This window comes from Schistocerca gregaria, chromosome 5, assembly GCF_023897955.1.
Source record: "Schistocerca gregaria isolate iqSchGreg1 chromosome 5, iqSchGreg1.2, whole genome shotgun sequence".
NCBI classification, from domain to species: Eukaryota; Metazoa; Arthropoda; class Insecta; order Orthoptera; family Acrididae; genus Schistocerca; species Schistocerca gregaria.
In genome coordinates this window covers 216,847,809-216,872,973 of record NC_064924.1, presented here as the reverse complement: position 1 = coordinate 216,872,973, position 25,165 = coordinate 216,847,809, and the positions used below count along the sequence as shown (strand labels likewise).

At 41.9% G+C, this 25,165-nt stretch overlaps 2 protein-coding genes across 4 annotated transcripts in view; one reads left to right on the top strand and one right to left on the bottom strand.

Annotated features, from left to right (window-relative positions):
- The window catches only part of LOC126272690 (angiogenic factor with G patch and FHA domains 1), a 257,783-nt gene that overhangs the window by 208,443 nt on the left and 24,175 nt on the right, over positions 1-25,165 (top strand). The gene's annotated exons all lie outside the window — the stretch shown is intronic.
- Positions 9,582-21,757, bottom strand: LOC126272691 (uncharacterized). Its single transcript, XM_049975718.1, has 4 exons — positions 21,687-21,757; positions 16,838-17,008; positions 14,419-14,652; positions 9,582-10,034 (listed from the first exon to the last, which is right to left on the bottom strand). The coding sequence occupies exons 2-4, from the start codon at positions 17,006-17,008 to the stop codon at positions 9,699-9,701; spliced, it is 741 nt and encodes a 246-aa protein (XP_049831675.1). The 5' UTR covers positions 21,687-21,757; the 3' UTR covers positions 9,582-9,698.

Genomic DNA, 25,165 nt, shown 5'->3' with positions numbered 1-25,165 from the left:
CAAAAAATAAAAAATTCGAAGCCTCAAAGTGAAACTAAAATTCCTTTTACTTTACTGAGGCTGAACAGTATTATTAATGTATATAATTTTTCATTTAATAATGAGGCGTTTTCATTATCAGCATTATTATCAATTTATTTTCTTGTGATCATAATTAAAAATAAAACAGATTTTATTTAAAATGTGATACAATGCTTTGTTGACTGACATTCCCATTTTACGATGCAGACGGCCATCGAACAAGCAATCATGCAATTACCAAAGTAATACGCCACACGACTCAGCTACCGGCGATTTCGGTAATGAGTGTCATTTTATTTATACATGATAACGGTCGGAACTCTTCTAACCTTCAAAGGCGAATGTTTCGAGGGTTTATCTCTTCTATTGTTTCTTTATTTTATTGTGAAAACTGGGCCGTACTACTTTCTGAAATTGATGTCTGGACACTGGTGTTCAATTCCTGTAAGTACGAAGAAAATCAAAGTGAGCCAGTCCGCAAGACTGCAGCTTCGTATGAACTACTTACCGAAAGCTCTCGGAGGGTTAATTCTCTTTAGCATTCAGACATCTAGTCATTGGCCAAAAGCGACAGACCTGCACGACGACAGCCTCGAAATGTCGTTTGCTGGCTGCTCCACTTCTCCGCGTTAGTTCCTGTTTCGTCGCTGCTCCCCTCACTTTGACTCGATTTTCCGTGGCGCCTTTCCGATAAGAACCTGGAGCAAGGTGTGGCAGAGGAAGCCGCGCGGCGGAAGGCGACTGTGGCGCTACTTCGTTACCGCAGCCGCCGCGCGCGCCGAATCAGCTGAATTGGCGCTGTCGCGGCACGCTTCCTGCTCGTCTGCCCGCGGGCACACGCGCCTCGCAGAGTCTGGAGGAGACAGGCGCCGAGCAGGTCGCCCCTGCAGCTCTGGGATTTTTCTTCTCCTCTCTGGATGCGCCTCGTTTTTCGGTTGCATAGTTAAAATGTGTAGAAGTGTAGGATAATGAGGATGAGGAAGACAAGATATGAAATATTCTCGGGTTTCAAGCCGTGTCGAGTGGTTAACTGCCCACGAGCTTGCTGCAGAGATCTCCTCGTGTTTGACTGTCGTGCGAATGCCGTTTCCGTGCTTCTATAGCGGCGCCACCAGCGACTATATAAGCACGGAAGTGGTATTTACGCGTCTGTCAACCACTGACAGTGGCAGAGGAGATCTCTGCCCAAAGCTCGTGGGCGGCTTAAAACCCGAAATGGTCGAATATAATTAAAATCTGGAATACTAGTATCAATGTTCCACAATAATATTCATTTTGTTTTACATTACGAACCGGCTTTCGGCCTTCTACGTCATCGTAAGACAACTTAAGGCTGAGAAACAGTTCACACATCAGCGAGGCCTTCTAGTTGTACAAAGATTATTATTTACAAAGGCTTGTGGCATTTAAAGGTTATTTCTAAATACGAAAAAAGCAAAATTGAAATTTTTCAATTTTAAATACATACAAAACGTGAAATATTTGGTAATGACACAATGAATATTTTAGACTCACATGAAGATATGACTATAAATCCGTAAAACCAATGTCTGAATGGCCTATTATTCTGATCTGCGTAAGTTGTGTAGATATTAGCGAAAAGCTCTACATTATACACGAACTGGTATTGAAAAACACATAAAGAAGGTTTGTTCCAATAGACCTTATAGCCTATTGTGCTGAAAGATTAAAATTGTATCAGTATAAGCGACAAAACTGTACACCAACGAGTACTGGCACAGACTATAAAAATCCAGGGGTTGATGAGTGTGGTGATGTGAGAGAGGGGCGGGGGGGGGGGGGGGGGGGGGGGAGTGGCTTGGGGGCAGAGGAGAGGAAGTAGACAGCGCAGTGCGGGTAATGGAAAACAGGTACATAACTTGCTGCAGGCATATCGTCTTAGGGCGAGATCAGTGTCAGTTGACTGCTGCAAGGGGGAATAATGAAAATATACTTGTCAGTAAGGATTAAGTCAGGATTCGGTCAATGACGATTATTGTAGCCAGAATTTCCGGTACTGTTACTTTTCTGCTTTTATTTGATCAAAGAAGAACATCCCATTTAATGTCATAAGAAATGCGGTCATTCAAAACATGCTCAGGAAACGTGGAAAAATTGTTTTATATTCAACACGTTTCATGGTCAGCCAGTCTAGTAGTTATTCATATACTTCTATGTATGAGCACCGTTTAATGTAAGGTTTATTGGCGCATACCTTCTTTGTGTGTACTTCAGTACTAGTTTGTGTATAAATTACAGATTTTAACTAATTATATATAAAAATAAGTTTAATATGCGGCACGCCAAGTTGAGAGTTTTTCTGATGAACACATTTATAGCAGTGCCGAATCTTGGCTCAAAACATGCCTTTTCTGCTACCAAGGGCTGCTATTGCTGTTAATTTTACTTTGTAAACGGTCGCTGACCACGTAGCCATGTTCAAAACTTTAATTATATATATAACTTGTGTAGAGTAGGTTCGTCAAACATCAGGTTTGCCGGTTAACTGAAGCATCCCAATTTTGTGTTTTTCATATAGGTTCCTAATCTTTAAATGCCAAATGTCTTAGTAAATAAGAGTCTTTGTACAGCTGTACTTGATCAGTCTTATGTTGTCTGACGATGGCCTAGACAGCCGAAAGCCGTTTCACAGCAAAAATTAATCTTACTGTCGAACATCAATGCTGTTTATATCAGGTTTCAGTATGTCCATTTTCCTCTCAAATGCTGACGCAATATTCTATACATGTTCGTATTTTATATTAAAAATATTCTGGTTCACGTATTCATGCTGATTAAATATCTAGGCGTAAAGATGTGCAAAGACAGGAAATGGTTGGAGCCCGTAAAGTCAGTTGTAGGAGAAACCGAATGACCGACTGCGTTTTGTTGGGAGAATACTGGGAGTATGTAGCGCTCCGGTAAAGGAGAGCTACAGAAATATTGGGCGATCCGTTCTCGAATACTGCTCGTGTATATGGGATTCTGCCCCGCTCGGACTAATTAAGAGAATACGTCGAAGCAATGCAGAGGCATGTTGCTGAATTTTTTTTTCCGGTCGGTTTGACCAGTACAAGAGTGTTGCAGTAATGCATACATGGGGATCTTTGGAGGGAAGAAGACATCCTTATCACGAACTGGTACAGTCTTTGCGACAGACCACAGAACGATTTATAATTACAGAATGAGGGAAATTAGGGCTTGGTACATAGGCACGCAGGCAGTCCCTTTTTTCCTCACAGGGGAGAGAATGACTACCTGTGGTACGAAGTACCCTTTCTTCTGCATCTTACAGTGACTTGCGGAGAATTACGTAGATGTAGACCAGTAACTGTTATTTAGTTTAGACGCCTAGTGCAAAATGTATTATAGTTGTCTGTCTAATCAATAGGAAAACTGCAGTTCACTGATAATTAACTTTACATATATAAATGGAAAGAACGAGTCGAATTTGTTTGTAGAAACCTCTACATGCTGAAGAATGTAGAGAAGCATCCCCAAACCCAGTACACTGCAGTCCATGACATTCTCGCATTAAACGATTCAGAAAATATCCCAGAACAACCTCCGAAATTTTGTCAACGGACTTCAGATTCACCCCTGTATATGCGTCTAGAATGGGATTCTCTCTGGATAACGTGTACATGAGGCGGATGGTCGTTCTGTTGTCACATGCAATTACGTTTTGTGGCTTTCCTCTCTTCCCTGTTTAAGCCTGCGCCGTAGTACCTACAAGGCGATCTAGGTTTCTATCATTACTTTGTAGAAAATAAGTAAGATTTTCTCAACTCTAATAACGAGTTAATCAGTTGCATCGTAAGCTGCGCCATCTTCAAAGATGCTTACTCGCCTAATCAGGTGCATTGTCATGTGATACGCGCTTAGGTTAAATACACTGCTGTACTGTTGTTTACTTATACTTACTGCATCATCATGATCAGCATCAAAAATTTTACCTGTTGTCCTCTTTCCGCCTCATGAACTCACACTAACACTAGCAACCTAGAATTTCAGGGGACACGCTCATAAAAAAACTGAACTACAAAGAGAAAAACGTGCACTTGCTTCTGATGTGTTAATTGATAGTTCGTTTCAGTACTTCATTTAGGTCAGTTTGATCCACGTATTATGTTTAAAGTAATTTGTAGGCGTTGTGGAAAATAGTCGTGTTGACATGAAATGTTGCGCAATACCTCTTTCATTGCGGACTTTGTAATATCCTCCGACATTTTCTTTGCATTCTTCAGAGAGGGAGTGGGAAGCTGGTAACGAAAGGAGGGTGATTCACTCTAGCAGATGGGAGTGCGTGGAGCAGACACACAGCATAAACACACCTCCTTTGTGTAACGCTTTCATGTACGCACACGCAACGTACACTCGTACAAAATTTTCATTTTTATCTGGAATAATGGACAACATTGCTCTAGAAATAAAATTCTTACAAATCCCCAGTTTGACTAATGTTTTCAGATGTTTCGCACGATTATCACGCGAATGCCAGAATTCGAAATCCCTTCCCAAATATTCTCAGTTATGATTCCCCCTGCCCCACTCACAGTCTACTGGGAAATTTGGCTTAATAGAACTAAGTTCGAAGTTCAACGACAGCCCGTCCATCTCTCATAATTAGGGAATGAAAAAAAGAGACAGAGAAACAAAGTATGCGGCCTAAACTTTGTGTTGTTATGGCTAACGCTTATGTACGTCATGTAATAGACGCTGTAAATATTTCTCTGAGAAGGATTCGAAAAGTTGGTGCAAAATGTCGGAAACGCTCTACGACGAAAGAAACGCAGCATTCAACGACATTGAAGATTTTTCTGTTTCCCTACAATACAATGCTATCGAGTGGATTGGCTGCAAGTGCAACAAGCGTATCATTTGTTCTGGGTATTTTCATATCATCCCATTCAGAACCCGGTAGCCGCGGAAGAAAACCAAGTATCGCACATTAATTTATTATTTTTCGAAGAGGAAAATGAAGGAGAATGGTTGAGAGAGGAGCCAACAAGGCTAAGGCCTCATTATCAAGAATATAAAGTGTGTTACTGTGCAGCTAGCAATCGTCTCCTGCTGAAAGATTGATGATAAACGCGCAGGTGTAGTTCTAGGGTGATTTTTAGTCCACAACTAAGAGTGAAAATCATTGTAGTTGTTGACTAACTTAATTATTTATCTGACCCGCCGAGCATTTGGCTGGCTAGAGCAGAGGCACCGACTATATCCCTGCCCGTTTGTGTGTATTAATAGAATCTGTTTAGGTTTAAACCTATTTTTACAGTGGAGGGAAATATGAGTTTAGTATAGTGTGTATATCAATCTGATACAGTATTTCGTCATAGCTCCATCAAAGTACTTCCATCCTAGTGTTTCGTTATAATTATACATTACCTATTAAACTTATGCATTTTCATTGGTATAATAATGACGGTGGCGGATAGGGATGTCTTATACATTTCCTAGAAATATTGGAACCATTCTGTTCAAACTTTAAAGTGCTGCAATACGCAATTGCTTGTTGGAAGGTACCTTAACAAAAGAGTGTAAAAACGTTTCGTAGTTTGGACAGAGCGGAATTTGATGCCGAGCTAAAATATCATTCCAGGAAAGTCGTCTTCTCCTCATATGAACATTAAAATGAGGGAATTGCACTCGCGACTCTTTAGTACAAGGTAAATGAATTTAAACAACGTTCTATGAGCACTACAGGTCTAACATATTCTGAACGCCAGACGGAGATTCTTCTGTAGAAATAATAGGTGAAATACTTCGTATGATGCCAAAAGACCGTGACATTAAGGTTTTCAAAATTGTCCGGGTAACTGGAAGCTCCTATGAACAGTTACGTGAAATCATTATTCGCGTTGTGTGCTACGCTGTTGACGCAGACCAAAACGCCTGAGGGAAAGCATTTGGGAATTTTGAAGAACAAAATCCGAAGGTCGTCTGACGTTCAGGATTACTTTGCAGACAAAACTGCCGTGGACTGGTTCATATCTTAAATCATCAATGGGACGTTAAACTCAAGTATTCTACCCCCTTTTTGTAGTGTTTTGGTGAAAATGAAAACCCAACTTGTCTTGATGGCAGGAAAAATGTTTTTTTTAATTTATTTTTTTACTCACAGAAAAGAGATTAATTATTAACTGGTTCTTATTACGCAATTTGGACAGTTTACGCAGTGAACTGAAACCAGGACGACCAAGGTAGATGAAGCTGCCCTCAACTCGAAGTTTAGTTTGAACACCGGAGAGCTGTACTAAGCATGTTACTATTGAGTATGTTATGCCCTTTGCTTCGTCAAACCTTTCAAATCTGCATCTAAATATATACTCAGCAAGCCAAAATATAGTGCATGGTGGAGGGTACCTTATACCACTACTAGCTATTTCCTTGCCTGTTCCAATCAAAAATGACTGTCTGTTTGCTTCCGTACGAGCCATGATTTTTCTTTTCCAGTCTCCGTGGTCCTTACTCGGAATGTACGTTAGCGACAATAGAATCGTCCTTCAGTCGGGTTCTATTGTTTAAGAAATCTTCGAGCCACTCACGTATCTGGGAACCTAATCTGTATGCTCGGATCTTCGTTAAAAATCACAGCGTGTCGAACGCTTTCCGGAAATCTATGAATGTGGAATCTGCCTGTTGTCTTTCATTCATGTTTCGCAGGATATCATGTGAAAAAAGAACAGGTTGGATTTCGGATAAATAAATGCTAAGTAAGTGATTAGTGCGGTAGATTACTCTCAATAAAACCGAATTAGTATTCCATCCGAACCTGATGACTTAATTGTTTTGAACTTCGTTCGCTTCTCTACGCCAGGGATACCTATTACTATGTCCCCCATACGGCAGTCTGTGCGACGGTCCAACGACGGTATATTTGTACGATCCTTCTGCGTGAATTATTTCTTACACGTGGTATTTAAAACTTCAGCTTTCCTTTCGCTGTCTTCGAATGCCACACTAGACAGGTCAACGAGGGACTGGATAGAAGCCTTAGACTCTCTTACGATTTTACATAGCACTGGAATTTCAAAAAATGGTTCAAATGGCTTTGAGCACTATGGGACTTAACTTCAGAGGTCATCAGTCCCCTAGAACTTAGAACTACTTAAACCTAACTAACCTAAGGATATCACACACATCCATGCTCGAGGCAGGATTCTAACCTGCGACCGTAGCGGTCGCGTGGTTCCAGACTGTAGCGCCTAGAGCCGCTCGACCACACAGGGCGGGAACTGGAATTTTCTCGGATTCTTGGCAAGCTATTTCGCTGAAGTATAACGTTGGTAGCAGTTGTTTGCAGATAACTGAATATAGTAATTACTGTTTGAAAACTGAAAACACTACATAACTTATACTCCCATGAACAAAATGCTGTTTAACTAAATATTTAACAATAAAATACTGTTTGGCAAAATATTTAGCGACGAAGTGTTTGGTTTAATTCGTCTTCTGATATATTTACAAAAACATATTGACGAGTCAGAATGTTGCTTTTAATGGGAAGTTCTAAGATTTAGGTTTTAAATAATTTTGAGTATCTCCGAAATTATCTCACGTGTAGAAGTGAAACTAGCCCGCGTGTTACTATGTTTTTCTGAAAGGGTACATAAAATTCCATAGCCTTTGGTATATGGGAAATGACTTAAGTAGTTCACAGGTTGGTGTGTGATTTAATATTGTCTGCAAAGCGTACATAATCGTGACTAGATCAGGAGTACGGGAACACAGAGGCGACAGATGGCAATTTCCCAGCTTGGGAACACGGTCTGTAGTGCAGTGGGTCACGTTGGTATGTGATGTAATAGTGTGTGCAAAGCGTATCTTCGCGTGACTAGATCTGCAGTAAGGGGGCACAGGGACGGCAGATAACTTTTCAGAATGTGATATTCACTCTGCAGCGGAGTGTGCGATGATATGAAACTTCCTGACAGATTAAAACTGTGTGCCGGACCGAGACTCGAACTCGGGACCTTTGCCATTCACGGGCAAGTGCTCTACCATCTGAGCTACCCAAGCACGACTCACGCCCCGTCCTCACAGCTTCACTTCCGCTAGTTTCTTTAACAACTTTTCAGTTTGAGAATACATTCTACAGTCCACTGGCAACTAACTCACATTATACAGTTTCCTGATTGTCAGTGCATATCGCTACGCTATAAATAGTAATGCCAATGATAGACGTGCGTTCCAGTTTATCATGCTAACAGCGAATGACGAGGGAAAAATCGTGAATTGCCTTTAATTGTTTGTGTGAGATAATTCGCAAATATTCTAACTTTAACTATTGGATGCGATTAACGTGTTTAATGCAAAAAGTTCAGTGTTGCTTTCGGAATAAAAATGAAATAGGTGGGAGAGAAACAGTTATCTCCACTGAATGAATATTCATTTTTTTTTTAAAGAACGTTCAGAGCCAACTGCAAACTCAGCTTCTGTCTATAAAGGAGATATACCGGAGTCCCGTCAAATTTAATCGATCATTGTTATCACAACCTGCGTCTGCAGGTGAAGAATTTTCCTTTCGGGAACATAAATAGCTTAAAGAAGAACCTTGTACAAGACAAGAGGACGCCTTGGCGTCGTTAGAGACATGCAGATAAAAATTTTTTCCCAATATTATAACTCTGCTCCAAATTCTAGTCACCATCCCAGTTTCAACACCAAAACTAAAAAGAACATTTTCGACTTTAAAACGTTTGAAAACCTACCTAAGGAACATTATAAATTAAAATAGAGGTGTGCATAGCAGCATTCTACTTGATCCAGAGGAAACAGTGAATCACATTTCCAACCTGCCACGACAGAAAAATATATGCTAAATGTAAGTGGAACCAGATTTTCTGCGATTGAGTATTTGCTTAATATCAGCAAATTTAGTGCTGAAATTCAGTAGTAATAATTGTGTTCTTATAAAATCTAGAAAATACCCCCATCCCAAAAGTCCTGAACACGCCTGTGATCTGAACTGTCATATTGGAGGCGTCTGGTATCCAGTAGAGAAATGCACTCTACGACCAGTATCCGCGATTTGCGGGCAGCGGTTGGGCGGTCAAAGATCAGGACGTCTTCGGTGTCTCTTGGAGTGGATACCACTTCGCGTCATCTGGGCGAAAGCTGATGTTACTCGCTTTTGCGTATTTGTGTCTAATTCAGTTGCCCAACATTGTGACGCCTTCAGATACAGAAAAGTTTTATTTTCTCATGTTCTGTGACACTTCGGGCCGTTTGGTTCCATCTTCAGGAGGAGAAAATCCTTAGCTACATTTCGATTTTATATTTGTGCATCGTTGCTTCTTGTAGCGTCAGCATCTGTATCCTGTCGCATACCATGCACAGCCCACACAAAATATTCTTTGATACTGTTTTTAGCGAAGTCTTCTATCTCTGTTACAGATATGTCTGCAATAACGGCTCCAGCTATGTTTTTCTTATTCATAGGCAGATTTATCGTTTTCTTCATTTATTTACCAACAGTAGTTCATCACTTACCGGGTTCAATGGGGATACGTAATTCTGTCAGTTGAACAAACAGACAGATAAAACCGACTCAGTCTTTTGTATCGTTTGTATTTATTCATTTATTCATCAACTACATAGCACTACGCGACAGGCGCTAAGAAGGAGCATGAGTACTGAAGCTGATCAGACTTGGCGACCAGCTATGTGCTTCAGCTGAAGGTGATCCTGTAGCCTGTGTTCGAGCACGTGAATGTGCTGGCAACATCATCATAGGCGTAGCTGTAGGCATCAGGGCAGAGTCCCTTGAAGAAGGCGGGGTAGTTGGTTGGCCAAGTGGTGGACTGGCAGGTGTCAGGAGTACCGTAGGCGCCGCGACAACAATACTGGTCGGTGTTGAAGGCGAGACACGCACTCTTACAAGCGACGACGGCTCCGTTGACCACCTGCTGCAGCTCTGCGGGACACTGGGCGTTCACGTTGGCTGGGCAGGTCGCTGCGTTGCAGCGGTAGTGGTCACCGCCGCCAGACACGTCGGTAGGAGTCATCTGCAATAGAGATGGTTGCTAGTGAGGCAGGGGCCACGGTTAATTCTCTGTGTGCTCTGTCGTTACACCTTCACTTCAGAAATAGATATGACGATTACAGTATCAGCCGGATCACTTCCTTCCTCCACAATAGAATGAAAACTGTGATTAAAATGGTTCAAATGGCTCTAAGCGCCTTGGGACTTAACATCTGAGGTCATCAGTCCCCTAGACTTAGAACTACTTAAACCTAACTAATCTAAGGACGTCACATACACCCATGCCCGAGGCAAGATTCGAACCTGCGAACGTAGCAGCAGTTCGGTTTCGGACTGAAGCGCCTAGAACCGCTCTGTCACAGCGGCCGGCAGCTGTAATTACTATGAGGAGCTTGTTCGTAAGTCTGCTTCCCTGTATCCAATCCCCTTGTTTTACAAAGGTGATGGAGAACTTACGCATGTATCCACATTTCCCGGCAGGATTAAATCTGTCTCCCGGAGCGGAACACGAACCCGGAGTTTTGCCTTTAAGTATGCATGCCTTTCCAAACCCGAGTCCCGATACGGTAAACAGTTTAAAAGCACCGCACACTCCATTGCAGAGAGATTAATGCTGAAAACAGTCCCTAGACTGTGGTAACCCATTAATCCGCTAAATTCTTCGGTCTAAGAGTGCTAGTACAGCAAGGTGTACAGGAGAACTTTTGTGAAGTTCGGAGAATTAAAAGAGAAGTATTAGGTAAATTGAGGCTTTGAGGGCTGGTTGTGAGTCGTGTCTGGATAGCTCAGTCGGTAGGAGCATTGAGCAAGAAAATAAGGTTCCGGGTTCGAGTCCCAGTCCTCCACGCCTTTTAAAACCAGCGCGCGCTCTGCTGATTAACGGAGGATTCAATCTGACACCCTTGCATCATCTAAAAATGCGCTGGTTAAACTTGTCATTGTTGACTGCAACGATTTTAAGAATGGAGATGCGTAATACATGTGTTATTCAAATAAGTTTAGAATCGATTTGCCCCTATATATGGTTGTAATACGCTTCTTGAAGTGAACCAAACTAAATGTAGGGCCAGAAAGATAACAGTGCGTTTTAGATCTAACGACTGTTGCGGGAAGAGTACAGTTAGTTAAACCCCACAGTTAGACATTTTCACCAATAAACTGTAGTCCTTCTGGTTCTTTATACATTTGCATATACTTCAAGAAGAAGAGTAATACTGGCTGTAAAAAGATGTACTGGAAGCTACATTTTCGATTTGCAATGTGCACCTGAACAGCTTCCATTCACTCACTCTCACTGTAGTGCAAGACGGCAAAACTGTTACGTCTAGTCCGCCCCCATCATTTCTAGCCTCAGTTTGTTTATTGGTCACTATCTGTTATTGTAGCTCTACACTTCGTCGTGGACGTAACGGTAAAACTTTCCTTTGCTTTCTTCTCTTCTCTCCTTCCTTCATTTCTTCCTTTCCGCTCCGCTTCTGCATATCTGTTCAGGAAAGACCCAGGACATTTCATTTGAGGTACTTAAACTCGCGATGAGGATTGGCTGGCGTACAGATATGACTTAGTTGTCCGAAGAGATGTGATAGTGATAAAGTAATTACTATTGTGAAGCTTACTGAGAGAAAATTGTTCTGAAATATGACATCAGATTAAGAAAATTTGCGAGGTATGTCAAGATTAACTGGCTTACATTGTATCGATTGTCTTATTTCTAGCTGTTTTCTATTTCTCAGTGTTTCTGTACAACATTTTATCCTGATACGTGTAGAAATATTTAACTTTAAAAATGAGACATTTTAACATGTGTACCTGCTTGAGTGCTCCTTTTGGTTACTACAAGCTGAAACTCTGCTCCCTCGTCGCTCACAATCAGGTTGCTAAGTACATGTACTTCCAATTACTGTTTCATCCTTACTTGTCGAAGCGCTGATGCCCTTGTTCTGTGCTTCCGTATTCTACTTTTGTCTACGAGATAAAAACCCGAAATAAATTCTTTTTTCTGTGTAATTGTCAATTGACACAAAGTACGCAGAAAAATGATCAGTGAAACTATCTGAGCATACAAATAAGTGCTAATTAATTGAAAAAGCTAAACTGTCAGACTTATGTGTAGTTTTAAAAATGAAGCTGTCAGCCTTCAGTATCTGGGTTGGTGTAGGAAAATACAAAAATTGTATTTAATATAGAGTTTGTTTCCGATGATTCAGTGTATACGGTCCTCAACATTACCTCACTGACAGTCTTGTAAATTGGGTTATAGCCTCTCTGAGTAACACTTAGGTTCATTTGGAACTCATTATCTTGTGGAGCTTGGGTAAAGAATATGTGTACGTATGTTGAAAGTGTGCGATTCATTATATAATTGGTAATTGAAAGACAAGTTAATTTTTAGGTGTTAAAGGAAAACTCGTGGTCCTTCCTTCTGTTAAGCATAGCCGTATTGCACTATTGGCTGGAAGATCCTCAGGGGTGGGTTCAGCTGTCTAATTGGAAAGGTTTTCTTTCTTCGTCTAGAATGGGTCACTGCTTTATGAAATGTGCCTGTTAACTGAATCTTCCGTCGGTTCTTGGTAGAACAACATTTTAATGAATGAAAAACACTAGTTTGCTTTTGTTCTACAGTAGAACTGTGAAACAATAGCCAACTAGTGTTTTTCATTTATAAAAACGTGGTTGTCTGTATCTTCCATGTAAAAGATTAGCATAGGTGCCTTTCAGTGTATGCGGAATGGAAGCAGTAGCTATGTTTTCAATGACAATGAGGTGGTGGAACAATAAGGTGAAACCTGGGTCTTTCACACAGACTACTATTTTTGAAAAGCAGGAAAAGGAACACCGAGTTTAGCCTCTTCTTAGAATGGACGGATGTCAGTCGATAGTCACGGGCTCTCCGCGGGACACAACCGGAAGGTCTGTGTTTTAATTCAGGCCACTGGCACAAGATCTGGTGAACAAGAATTTCACACCACCATTTCTCTTCCCCTTTGTAGTTGCTATTGGTAAAAATTGTTGTCATCCACGAAGATTCTGACTGACTACCTCCATATGGTGCATCATCGCAGTAGTGTGCGTTAGCGATTTAGGCTGCGGAGGCGCCGACTGTAATGAAGTGTTTCGACTTTTTAGTTTTCGATAATGCAGCGGTTGTTTTCATAAGAGCGGCGGAATATTGTCCGTTATTGCCTCGAACGGCTGGTTTGGCGCCTGCACAAGGCATGAATGTTTACGCTGTTTTTCACGTTTGGTCTTCTGAGCATCATCATTAGTTAAAACCTCATATCACTTCGTGCAACTTCAGAATGAGTGTCACTGATAAACGTACACTGAAATTTTGCCTTGCTGATGGAGGTATAACTCAAATGCTGTACATTATAATTTTTCTTGTAGTTCCATCAGGAAAAATGAAAGCCTTGGAAGCGTTTCCTTCCTGAGATGTGAGCCCTGTTTTAATATTAAGATACGTAGTGTTCATAATAGTGTTAATATGTCAAAGCTTCGTCCGTGATCGACAGATGTAAAAGTAACTTCGGGAGCACCCCCAGGGAGTGTTACAGGGCTGTTACTGTTGACCTAGTGGATAACGTCGAAAGCTCCAGGAGGCTGTTCGCGGACGATGCTGCCATGGACAGGATAGCTGCAAAGCTAGAAAATGGTGCTAAATACAGAAAAACCTACATAGGACTAACAGTTGTTACCAGTACTGGCAATTCCCCGTGAACGTAAATAAGTGAGGCGTATTTCCCGTAACAGGTGGAAGGTCCCACTACTGTCCCTTTGACAGTGAATAACCGTAAAATATGTGGGAGTAACAGTCTGTTGCTACGTAAAGTGTAACGACGGCATAAAACTAGCTGTAGGAAAAGCTGAGATTTACTGGAAGAATCCTAGGGAAAATTAATTCATCCACGAAAGAAGTTGCTTATGCACACGTTTGACCGTCTTGCTCGTCAGTATGATATGTTACCTTGTCAGCATAATACGTCAACTGATGGGATTAGTAGAAGAGGTAGAGAAGATTCAACGAAGAGCAGCGCTTATCCTGACGGATTCTTTTTGTAAACGAGAGAGAATCACGAAGATGCTCCTCAGTCTCCATATGGGTCATGCGACGGACGATTTCCAACCACATCCATTTCGGCTGAAGACCAGGGCGCAAAAATCACAGAAATTAAAGTTTATGCAAGAGACCTACCGACAGTCTTTCCTTCCGCCTAGTATTCGTGAATGCAACAGGATAGCGCGGTTTGGTACCAGAAAAATGTCCCGACCACACTCCGTAAGATGTTTTGCAGAGTACAGATGTGGAGGCAGACAGCTGTTGTTCATAGTCGCAGATTACGCGTATTCTTGCCACTCAGGAATATAGGAATGTTGGTAGTGGGAAACGCCTCGCAGTGTGAACTCACCGTGACGGGGATGTTGAAGCCGTCGACGAGACTGATGTCGTAGTAGTCGTTGCCGCCATAGCCGCCCAGGGTGACTTCGGCGAGCGTGACCGGAGGCACGCCGCCGGCGCCGTTGCACTGCAGCACTCCGCCGCAGTCTCCCGTCTGGCAGGTGCCTCTTCCGGACGCGTCGAACGAGCAGCCAGTGCGGCCCCAGAAGCGGCCCGCCCACGCGTCGTCCAACTCGAGCGTCAGCTGTGTACCACGCCCACGAGCGTCTCATTTCATCTAGTTCATTACACGCTTACCACAACATTGCTGACCACCCAGGAAAATGTACACAGTGTTGAAATCCAAACAAAATCTCCCTTTTCGTTTAGATAGCCAGCTTTCGCAGTATCTGTTATATATCACTGTTTATTTGCCCCCCCTCCTCTCTCTCACTCTCTCTCTCTCTCTCTCTCTCTCTCTCTCTCTCTCTCTCTCTCTCTCTCTCTCTCTCTCTCACACACACACACACACACACACACACACACACACACACACACACACACGCGCGCGCGCAAACACCAACGGGGAGAAAGAGAGCGAGAGAGAGAGAGAGAGAGAGAGAGAGAGATGGATTTGTACTTAAAACCATTACATTCGCGATGTTGACGACACTTGCAACCGACACACACACAAAAAACATGAAAACAGAGTGGTGAATGCTAAACAAGTGAAAGTAAACCAAAGTTTTAACTAAAACAGCTTCTATGAAGTGTTACAGGAGTGATGTGCAAAGAATATAAATGTAGAAATAGTGTGTTCCGGAAAGTCGAAAAATCGTGAAGTATGAAAGTACAAACAAGTTTTTTCGACTTCGTCTCAGCTACCAACAATGAAAAAAAAAGTTGCAGACATCAGAAAATTTAAAAAATGGTAATAAACTTTGTAAATAAGTGTACACTAAATTCACGAGGGAAATTTGTTTTTAATCCATAAATAGCAAAATGTAGTAATGCGTACTTCACAGGTTGTACGTAAAGTCAGGGAACACTTCCAATTATTTATTGCACAAGAACCAAACATTGTACACATATCATACATATGTCATTCTGAAGAGAAAGACTGAAAGTCTTTTTTTTTTTTCATGTATACCGCCACAGCGTAGTTTGGTAATTTGTCGATAGTCAGCGCTAGTCGCAAACATGGCGAGTTCAGGTGCGGGCGAGCTTTCTGTGTGTTCAAAATGGCTCTGTGCACTATGGGACTAAACATCTGAGGTCATCAGTCCCCTAGAACTTAGAACTACTTCAACCTAACCAACCTAAGGACATCACACACAGCCATGCCCGAGGCAGGATTCGAACCTGCGACCGTAGGAGTCGCGTGGTTCCGGGCTGAAGCGGTTAGAACCGCTCGACGACAGCGGCTGGCTTTCTGTGTGTTGGAGATCGACAAAAACAAGTGTGCTACAGCTGTTCAACGGATATTTAGAACCAAGTACGGTAAGAAGCCACCTTCAAGGAAGGCCATTTACCACTGGCACAACAAATTCCTTACGACGGGTTACTTGTGCCCAGCAAAGAGAAGCGGACGTCCCCGTGTGAGTGAAGTGAATGTGGAGAGCGTACGAGAGACATTCACAAGGAGTCAGCAATGGCAGATGCGTCAATTGCAATCGGTCTCTCCGTTCATCTTTCAACAGGATGGGGCTCCACCTCATTTTCATAGTGAGGTTCGTGGGTACCTGAACACGGAGCTGCCGCATCGATGGATCGGCCAGGCTACAGAAGGGGACAGCTGTTTCATGAAATGGCCTCCCCAATCACCAGATCTCACTCCGTGTGACTTTTTTCTGTGGGGACACGTTAAAGGACTGGTGTATGTACCGCCTCTACCACGTGATGTAGCAGAGCTCCGGGAGAGAATACGGGAAGCGATTGCCACAGTCGACGATGCCATGCTGCGACGGGTGTGGCAAGAATTCGATCGCCGTATTGATGAAAAATGCAACATGTCTGGCATCTGTACAATGTTTAGTTCTTGTGCAATAAATCATTGAAAGTGTTCTCGGATTTCATGTTCACCCTGTATAAGTGGAACCACGATTGATGGTTTGTAAATAAAAGCGAAATGTGTCTGATCCAGAGCTCTCTAAATTTGCAGTACTGTTTAGACGGAAAAAACAAGTAATAATCGAACCCCCTTTATTTATTCTGCACTGGAATTTGAGATTTATTTCTTTATTATGCCTTTATTTCGCTGGTAAGCTGGCATCATTAAAGAGCTAGACCTGCAATGTACGCAGTACATGAATTGTAAATAGTGATAATAATAATAAAAATAATATCATCAGTAAATACTGATAGTACCAAAATTGATATATGCTTCCATAAGTCAACTACTGTTTATATCCCAGAAATGGCAGCGCCGTAACTCGACGTCAGGTACTAACCGAACTACCGGCAGCCATTTCCCATCCGCCGCCGTTAGGAGGAGCCACGCCTGCATTGCCGAGAGCTCCCACCCATATGGTCTCCCCGCGTTGGTTCTCGAACACAAAAGTTCTCCCCTCGCCCAAGGCGGCAAGAGCCAGCACTAGCAGCAAACAAGTCAGCGCGTTCATCTGAAACACAAGAGAGAGGCGATGTAAAGTCCAACCATAATATCCTGTAGATTTTTCTCTTTTGGAAAACGCTGTCCTCAGTGACTAAAGGAACCACAGGTCACTTCCACGTCAAGAATGGAGGCAGAGATGATCTACCTGATACCATCGATCTGTTATACAGTCTTAGAATATGTTCTGAGTTAAAACATAATGAGATATTTCGAACACAATGACTGCCTTTTCGCCGAGCAGCGTAGATTCGGAAAACACCGGTCTAGCGAAATTCAGCTCGCGCTTCTGCAGCATTCTGAAAGTCAGTGAACAAGGCAAAAAAGTATAGGTAGTATTTCTTGACTTTTGACAAGCGTTTTACTCGTACCACACTAGCGCTTATTATTGAAAGTACGGTAGTTTGCGTATGAAACAAATTTATGTCTCGACTAGGATTTCTTGATAGGGGTGTTACATTGTCTTGGGTGGCGCGTCGTCATCTATTGGTGTACAAGGAACTTCAGTTATGCCTCAGCGAAGTGTCTTAGGACCGTTACTATTTATCTTTGCATCTGAATATCCTGGCTGACAATTTTAATTGCAACCTCAGACTTTTTTCAGATGATACAGTTATCAATGATGAAGTGCTGTCGTTGAAAAGGTCCACAAACATCCAGTCAGATCTTAATATGATTCCAAAGTTGTTCGTAGATGAGCAATGTGCATTAAATGTGCATTAAATGTGCATTAAATGTTCAGTAATTTATAATTATTTACTTCACAAAATGTGAAAACTTAGTATTCCTTCACTACAATATCAGTCAGCCGCAACTAGAATCAGTTAATTCGTACAAACACTTCGTTGTACAAATTTGTTGAGATATAATATGGAATAGTTTCATCGGTAGGATTCTGGGAAAAAGCTGTCAGCTTGTAATGAATATTCGATACAGAACACCCTTGCCACCCAACTTAGAATATTGCTCAAGTGTGTGGAACGCGTAACAGATAGAACTAACAGGGGATATTGAAGGCATGCAAAGAAGTGCAGCATAAATTGTCACAGGATGGTTTGACCCACGGGAGAGCGTCGCAGAAATACTGAAACCTAAATTGGTAACTTTTTGAAGGTAGACGTCACCTATCCCTCGAAAGTCGACTTGCAAAGTTTCAACATCCACTATTAGTGAGGAATCCAGGAACACATTGCAGGTACCTACGTATTTCGCCTGTAGATACGGGGAAGACAGATTACTGTAATTTCAACGCACACGGAGACATTTAGGCAGTCATCCTCCCACGCTCCCTAGGCAAATGAAACTGGAAGAAACCCTAATGTGTGGTACAATGGAAATTACTCTCTGTCACGCACTTTACATTTGTTTGCAGGGTGTGGCTGCACGTGTAATTGATGTAAATGTCAGTACCTAGTAGGATACTTGTCGTTCAGCGATCATGAAACTCAACACCTTAGGTGCATGTACTGGACATGTTTCACACTATAAGTTCGTTGTCATCAGTCTCGGCAGCAAAAGAGAAGGCGACATTAAATTAGTTTCGTCGGCATGCAGCTATTCGTGCGTGCAAATCATGCAGTGGTTATTGCCTTGGATGCATCCATGCGTAAGTACGGAAACCGGACATCGTACCTGAAAAGTGTAAACGGCGCTTGGCACCATCCAGTCACTTTACAGAGCGTACTTTGAAGTAATTGGAATGTCTGCAGGGCGAGGTAAAGAGCACATCATCATTCAAATTTTTGTTTATTCTACCATGTTAAGCCCATTAAATGGAAGGTGACGTTGTTTAGCAAACTCAAGAACATGTAACCTAGTTTTCAGTGAGGTACTTCCAAGTTCTTCGTTAAAAGAAGTGCGTAACGAAAGACTCCAAATTACTTACAAAAACTTTTAGAGAGAAGGAAGTCATTATTGGCAGGAATAAAAATAACCGACTATGATTATAATAATTTATGCATCCACAAGATGAACAATGCAAAATTATAAAGAAAAATAGCGTTTGCTATGTGACTCTGGTGAAGATATCTGTGAATATCTCTTAATGCAAAAAATATGTGAACTAACGTCATATCACATTTTTCCTTGAAGCTAAAGTTATTAAATAAAAATGTGAAATATCTTTAATTACCAAATTTTGCGAGGGAAAACGACTTCCCAGTGAAATATTAACGCAAGGGAGCGTAGAAGGATCTACAACTACATGTACATGACTACTCTGCAGTTCACAATGAAATGTATGGCAGAGGGTTTATAGAGCCACTTTCAGACTTTCTCAAGACCGTTCTACACTCAAATAGTCCGTGAGAAATTTTTTTCAGTTCGAGCTCTGATTCCTCTTATTTTATTACGATGGTCATTTCTCCGTATGTAGAGCGGAGTCAATCAAGGCAAGTCTTTATCAAGTGACTAAGTTACTTCGCTACGCTGAAGATATAGACTTTCAAATTACTCATGTTGGCAGGTGTTCGTGATTAGAGTTCCGAAATAGTTACTGCAATTTCTTCAGTGGTGCTGTCGTCGATAAGATTGTCATTACCGTCACATTGTGAAAGTAGTGATTGTGTCTTGCCGCTGGTATAGTTTTCATGCGACCAGAATCTTTCTGTAATTTCTGCCAGATTTCTTTCTAAACTGAGTTCCGTTGTGGAAACTATTTTAAAAGCATCTCTCATTGAAACGCAAAGTAGAAGGAACAAATCAAATGAAGTGCAAAGGAGAAGAAATAAATCAAGAAGACTTCGATCGAATTACATCAGGGAATATCCTGATTTGTCAGTGAAATAACAGAGGAATTGCAAGGAATGCAGAAAGACGAGGAGTGTGTCGTGCCACCATAAGTCGGAAATTGCTTGATGGACCATTTCAACAAAACCGAATGCAGTCACATTTATTGTGCACAGAGACTACATTCTTGCAAGTAAAGTAAAAAAAAAAGCCATAGAAATGGATGAGTGTGTTGCGCAGAATTGTGTACAAAGTTTAGGTCCTCTGACAAATACAGTCTTTTTTTTTTTTTTAAAAAAAAACAGAACTCAAAAGGAGATATTCCTGAATAGAGAAGGGAATGGGAAATGATGTTAGACAAAATCAATTATTAAGGAAACCAGCGCCGATGATCATGGCGTCATTAAGGCATTTGTCTTAATACTAAACTTCATGCTGTCATCAGCAAAAATAATGTGCTATAAACTGAGACAGGCTGAATAAGAGCGTACACAATGAAGTAGTTGAATTCTCTTACATATCTTAAATTTGTTTTTGGATTTTAGATAATGCTTAGTAATGTCTGACGAAAAGCGAATCTACAGCATTCAGAATGTAGACATTTCGCGTGCACTGCGACCCAGAATACAAATAAAAGAGATGCTGATTGTGCGAGTGCGAAATGATACAAGGGGGGGGGGGGGGGGGGGAATGGTGAACATGACATACGTTCCCAGACAACGATAATCCTGTAGAACAAACACGGTGAGAGGGACGAAATTTCTTAAAATGCCTTTTAGGTAGCATATAACCGATTATATTACGGTAACGAAAGCTCGCTTGAGTCCGAGAGGCGTTAATGTCCCCCCAGAATGAGTGGTGTGAACGACTGAATAATAATACATAAAGAAATTCTGTGGACCTCGGCATCCAGAGTAGAGCTGAATAAGCGCTCAGTTTTTCGCAAAGACGTATTCGACTACATTTAGATAAGTAGGGGTGTTTGTAAAACTCCTTATCGTCAGACTGAGGGGAACAATACTGCGACCAATGTTATTAAATGTGTGATAATCTTCAAAAAATCTCTGGAGGCTCCAACGGATAATCAAGTGAGAGAAGCACTCACCGTTCAAATATCTGTCAATTTCTGGTCATCTCCGCCAACCAAGAGGAGAGATGTGACTTCATTGGTGATCTTTTGTCACCCTATACTGCAAACAGCGTCTCGCAAAATAAATTCTACGTCTATATACCCAAAGTCGAGTATCTTGCCCCCACTTAATGTCTCGTTAACAGTCAGCTCGTTGGCACTTCCGCTGTCAGTACTTGAAGTGGCCACTTGCTGTATGGAACCGATTAGCGCCCAGCGACCATGTATTGTTTTATTTCCGAGTGCGGTGTGAACACTCTGCAAACAGCACTAACCAAAGTTCTTGTCGAAAGCTAATAAGTATGGGCTGTGGGCATCGTTAGATAAGATTCTGTGTCCTGTTAAAAATCCCCACTCGAGGAACATTGAAAGCACCACAGATTCTCAAGAAACTGTGCACCCATATTATCTGTCCTTCCTTCAGACCCATGTTATGTAACATAATAGACAGATACGCACTCACATTCTCGTTCCAACTGTTTCCCATATAATTCTGACAAAGCCTTTCTTGTCGATGCGAGACTATATGTGATGATTTGAATCAAAACCAGGAGAGTGTATGCTGCCTACACTTTAGTAAAAGTTGTGTTCTGTTTTTTTTTTTTTTTTTTTTTTTTGTAGGAGGTGGAAGTGGGAGCAAGCAGCGTTCGTTGCGGTTAATGTATCCATTCGGTATCATATTGGTACCCTATTTGTCCACTCGGAGAGACCTAAAAACGTATTACTGGGTGCATTTATAATAGATCAGATAGAGAGTATTAATGCCAATTGCGATACAAATGGATGCGCTCTGTGTGTAATTTCCGTGAGATACAAATATTCACTGACTTACCTCTGTACTGTAGATCAGTGCGGTGACAAGTCCAAGAGGCGTTTGAGCAATGTGAATCCAGATCCCAAATATATAGCGTAGCCGTCAAGGTATGTTCCAGTGCAGCAAACAAATATCTCCTATTGTAACACAAAACAGATGTTTTCCGCCGCGTCATGTCAGGGCCGCAGGTGGTCGTACAATGAGACGTCTCTGTATGTCTGTTACGCCCCCAAGTATGTCGTGTGGTCCATTACGTGCGCAAGAGGTGTGTCTGCAAGATGGTTTTGACATATTTTCCTTTGTACAGTAGCGTCGTAAGCGGTTCTCACAACACCACTATAGTTACGTAATTTAAAGGATCTGAGTTGGGGAATTGATACCCTAAGAATATGAGAACAGGTGTGTTTGTATTCGTTTTCAAGTGGTGTTTGCATGTTTAAGTTTTGTCGTCGATGGTTACAGAGCAGCACTGTTTCCTTACGTTTTGACTGCGTAAGCCAGCTCTCTCGTTCACAGTGAGTGTAAAGAGCTTCCATACAAGAGTCTGGGCAAGCGTCGCAGTGTCGTGGTAATAATAATCGCAGATTTATCTTGGAGCCACAGTGCTGGATGCTTGTCTCTAGCGTTACGCCGAACGGTAAGCAAGACAAACAGATCTGTTACTCTACACTCAGACTGCTCTGGTAAAGCGGTACATTGCAAACATTTATTGAGCATCAGTACACGTTTCATTTTTGTTGTCTCGGGAGAAGCCAGCTCTCCCCTACACAGCTTCCTCTGTCAGCTTTTAGATCCGATATTTTTTGATTTAATTGGTGTGCTGCAGAAAAGTGCTCAACGGCTTATAATATTCCGAAATAACAACATCTATCGCATCTTGTTACATGGTCTGTTTCCGTGTAATATCTTTTGGAGAATCATCAGATTTTTCTCCAAATTTCAACTTAATCTGATTTCATTGTCACTGTGGCTTATGACTGATACTTCAACGTGACTGTAATACAATTTCCACACCTATCTGGACCGAGTGAAGTGGAGCTGTAGGTACTGCCTAGGACGCATTTTCAGGAAGGGCGGGATTCAAATCCCCGTCCGTCAGCCCTGCAGAAGTTTTCTCTAGTTTCTCTTAATCGATTGACGCAAAGTCTTGATAGTGTGTTTGGATAAGTACGTGACCCATTTTCTTCCAAATACTTGAAGCAACGGAGGTGATGCTTCCTAAACGGGACGTTAAATTCCAATCATCTCATTCTCACATATCTGACTGTGGGGGTCGCGACGTAGGTGACAGTTCACCATTGGGCGCGAGTGTCGACTGATGGCCCGAAGTTCTGACAGCTACAATTCAGCCACGTTTTTCAGATACAGTACCTGTCAGCGATGCTGTAGTTCCTGATTTAGCAGCTGATGAATTGATGCTCCTCTCCTGTACGAAATATTGACAATAAAAATAATTTTTTTGAGTCATGCTGCGCTGACAGCTTCATGGCTACTGTTCCTACCGTGTTTACCTTTGCAAGTAACTTCGTAGGATGTCTGTATTTTCTGCAGTTACAAATTACTGGATATTAAGATTGCAAGTCGGAGGACGAGAATTAGATATGCTTGTAAACCTCTCAGATGATATATAATCGAGACATTAACTCATTTGCAATTTTTCCAAAGTTGTAGGCTGCTTTGAATGTTCAGTTAGTGTCCTACAAAAGTGACATTTGGTCCCCTCACACCAACAATTCCGTATTTAAATTCAGCTGCATCAGACTTATTACGTTTGTCCAAGCCTGCAAATACGACTTTGTTTCTACTAAACCTTTGTTAAAGCGAACACATTCTCTTTTAGATACATAAGTTTTTAATGACTTAACACCACCCATTTGCTTCATTCATAGCTCCTGACAGGTTACGTCCATTAGAGGTAATTTCGAGATTCCGATGCAGATATAGTATAACATGTCACGGTCGCCACCCTGAATGGTTGCCTAAACCTAAAAATCTTATAAAGTCTTTCTTCAGGATCTGCAGTTAAACAATCTGTGGTATACAAAACAGTTGCGAACATTGTGCTTGCACAGCTTTTATGCTTTTCACCATTGGCGGATGCAAAACTTTAAAGCAGCCATGAAGTGCGGGAATTGGCGTTTTGTTGGTAGATAATTGTTACCTGCCGACTGGAGTACACTTAAACAGTACATTGAAGAAAGTCAGATTGCATTGTCTGACTTTTTCGTTCTGCATTTTTGCTCTTACAATGATTCATCTTTGAATACACTTCCTGATACAGCATATCGAAGTGTTCAAGTACGTTACACCCTAAATGTATGTTTTATCTTTCACGAACGAAAGATACACGACTGTAAGGATGTGATGTAAGAACACTGTTTCACTGTTGATCACTCATGGAGTACAGTAAAGGCGAAGTTTCAAGAAAGTAGTAGGGTCCACGTGCTGCAAATGGGAGACTTGCATTCATAAAAGCCACATTTGATTCATGGCAGAATGATCTTTTGTTTAGAGCATTATAGACGTTAAAGACGTGCGAGGAAGACGTCAAGAAATATATTTATCACTGGTAATTGAAATTCATAGCGGTTGCATTGCAGTTTTGCTGCGGGATAGATGACTCTTCCGAGTTATTGCCGACCACGTTGGACGGGTGATGTCAGCTGTATATTGTCAGTACCGGCAGCCTAAGGAATATCACAATCTCGTCGCTCTCCTTCTGTGACACAATGGCATACAGATGGACAATCAGTATCATGAACGCTGTCGTATTAAAGTATTCGGATGTCACTATAAGCGGATCCGATAGTATAAAAATGGGCTGGGAGTATTGTGTTGTCTTTAGGGAAGCATTACCAGCAGAATGTCGTTTAAGGGAGCTCACTGACTTCGACCGTGTACTAGTAATTCGACGTCTCCCGAGTAACAGTCGGAAGGGACATTTCACCCCTTCTCGACATGCCAAAGTCGACTGCTGGTGATGTGGTTGTGTTAAGGAAATGCTTGGTAACAATAAAAGCTAAATCAAGCTTAGGTAGACCTCGTGTATTGGTGTACAGAGACCGTCGAGCATTGCGGAGGGCAATTGTAAAAACCGCATGAAATCAACGGAGGAACCACTTGTGAGTTGCAAAGTGCTGCCAGTAGTCCAGCTAGCACAATGACTTCCTCGGGAGTTAAAAAGAATTGTCCACAACGGTCGAGCACCGCTGAGCCATGCTGGAGGTGGCGTGGAGAGCGACGCTGTTGGTCTGTGCGTGTCTGGGAACGAGTGATTTTAAGTGATGAATCGCGCCATAGCCTTTGGCAATGCGATGGAAGGGTCTGCGTTTAGCGAATGCCTGGAGAACGTTACCTACCATCGTGCGTAGTGGATCAGTGAAGGTGTTCTCATGATATGGCGATGTTCTTCTGTTATTAGGCTGTGGTTCCTTACCGTGCTTAAGAAAACATGTGCTGCGTACAGTGAAGAAACTGTCTGCAGACGACGATTAAGT

Excerpts from the sequence above, each read along its gene's own strand:
- LOC126272691 (XM_049975718.1), bottom strand. The coding sequence starts at position 17,008 with ATGAACGCGCTGACTTGTTTGCTGCTAGTGCTGGCTCTTGCCGCCTTG. Across the intron at positions 14,653-16,837 it reads AAATGGCTGCCGGTAGTTCG|CTGACGCTCGAGTTGGACGA; the intron begins GTTAGTACCTGA and ends CGTGGTACACAG. Across the intron at positions 10,035-14,418 it reads GCTTCAACATCCCCGTCACG|ATGACTCCTACCGACGTGTC; the intron begins GTGAGTTCACAC and ends TCTCTATTGCAG.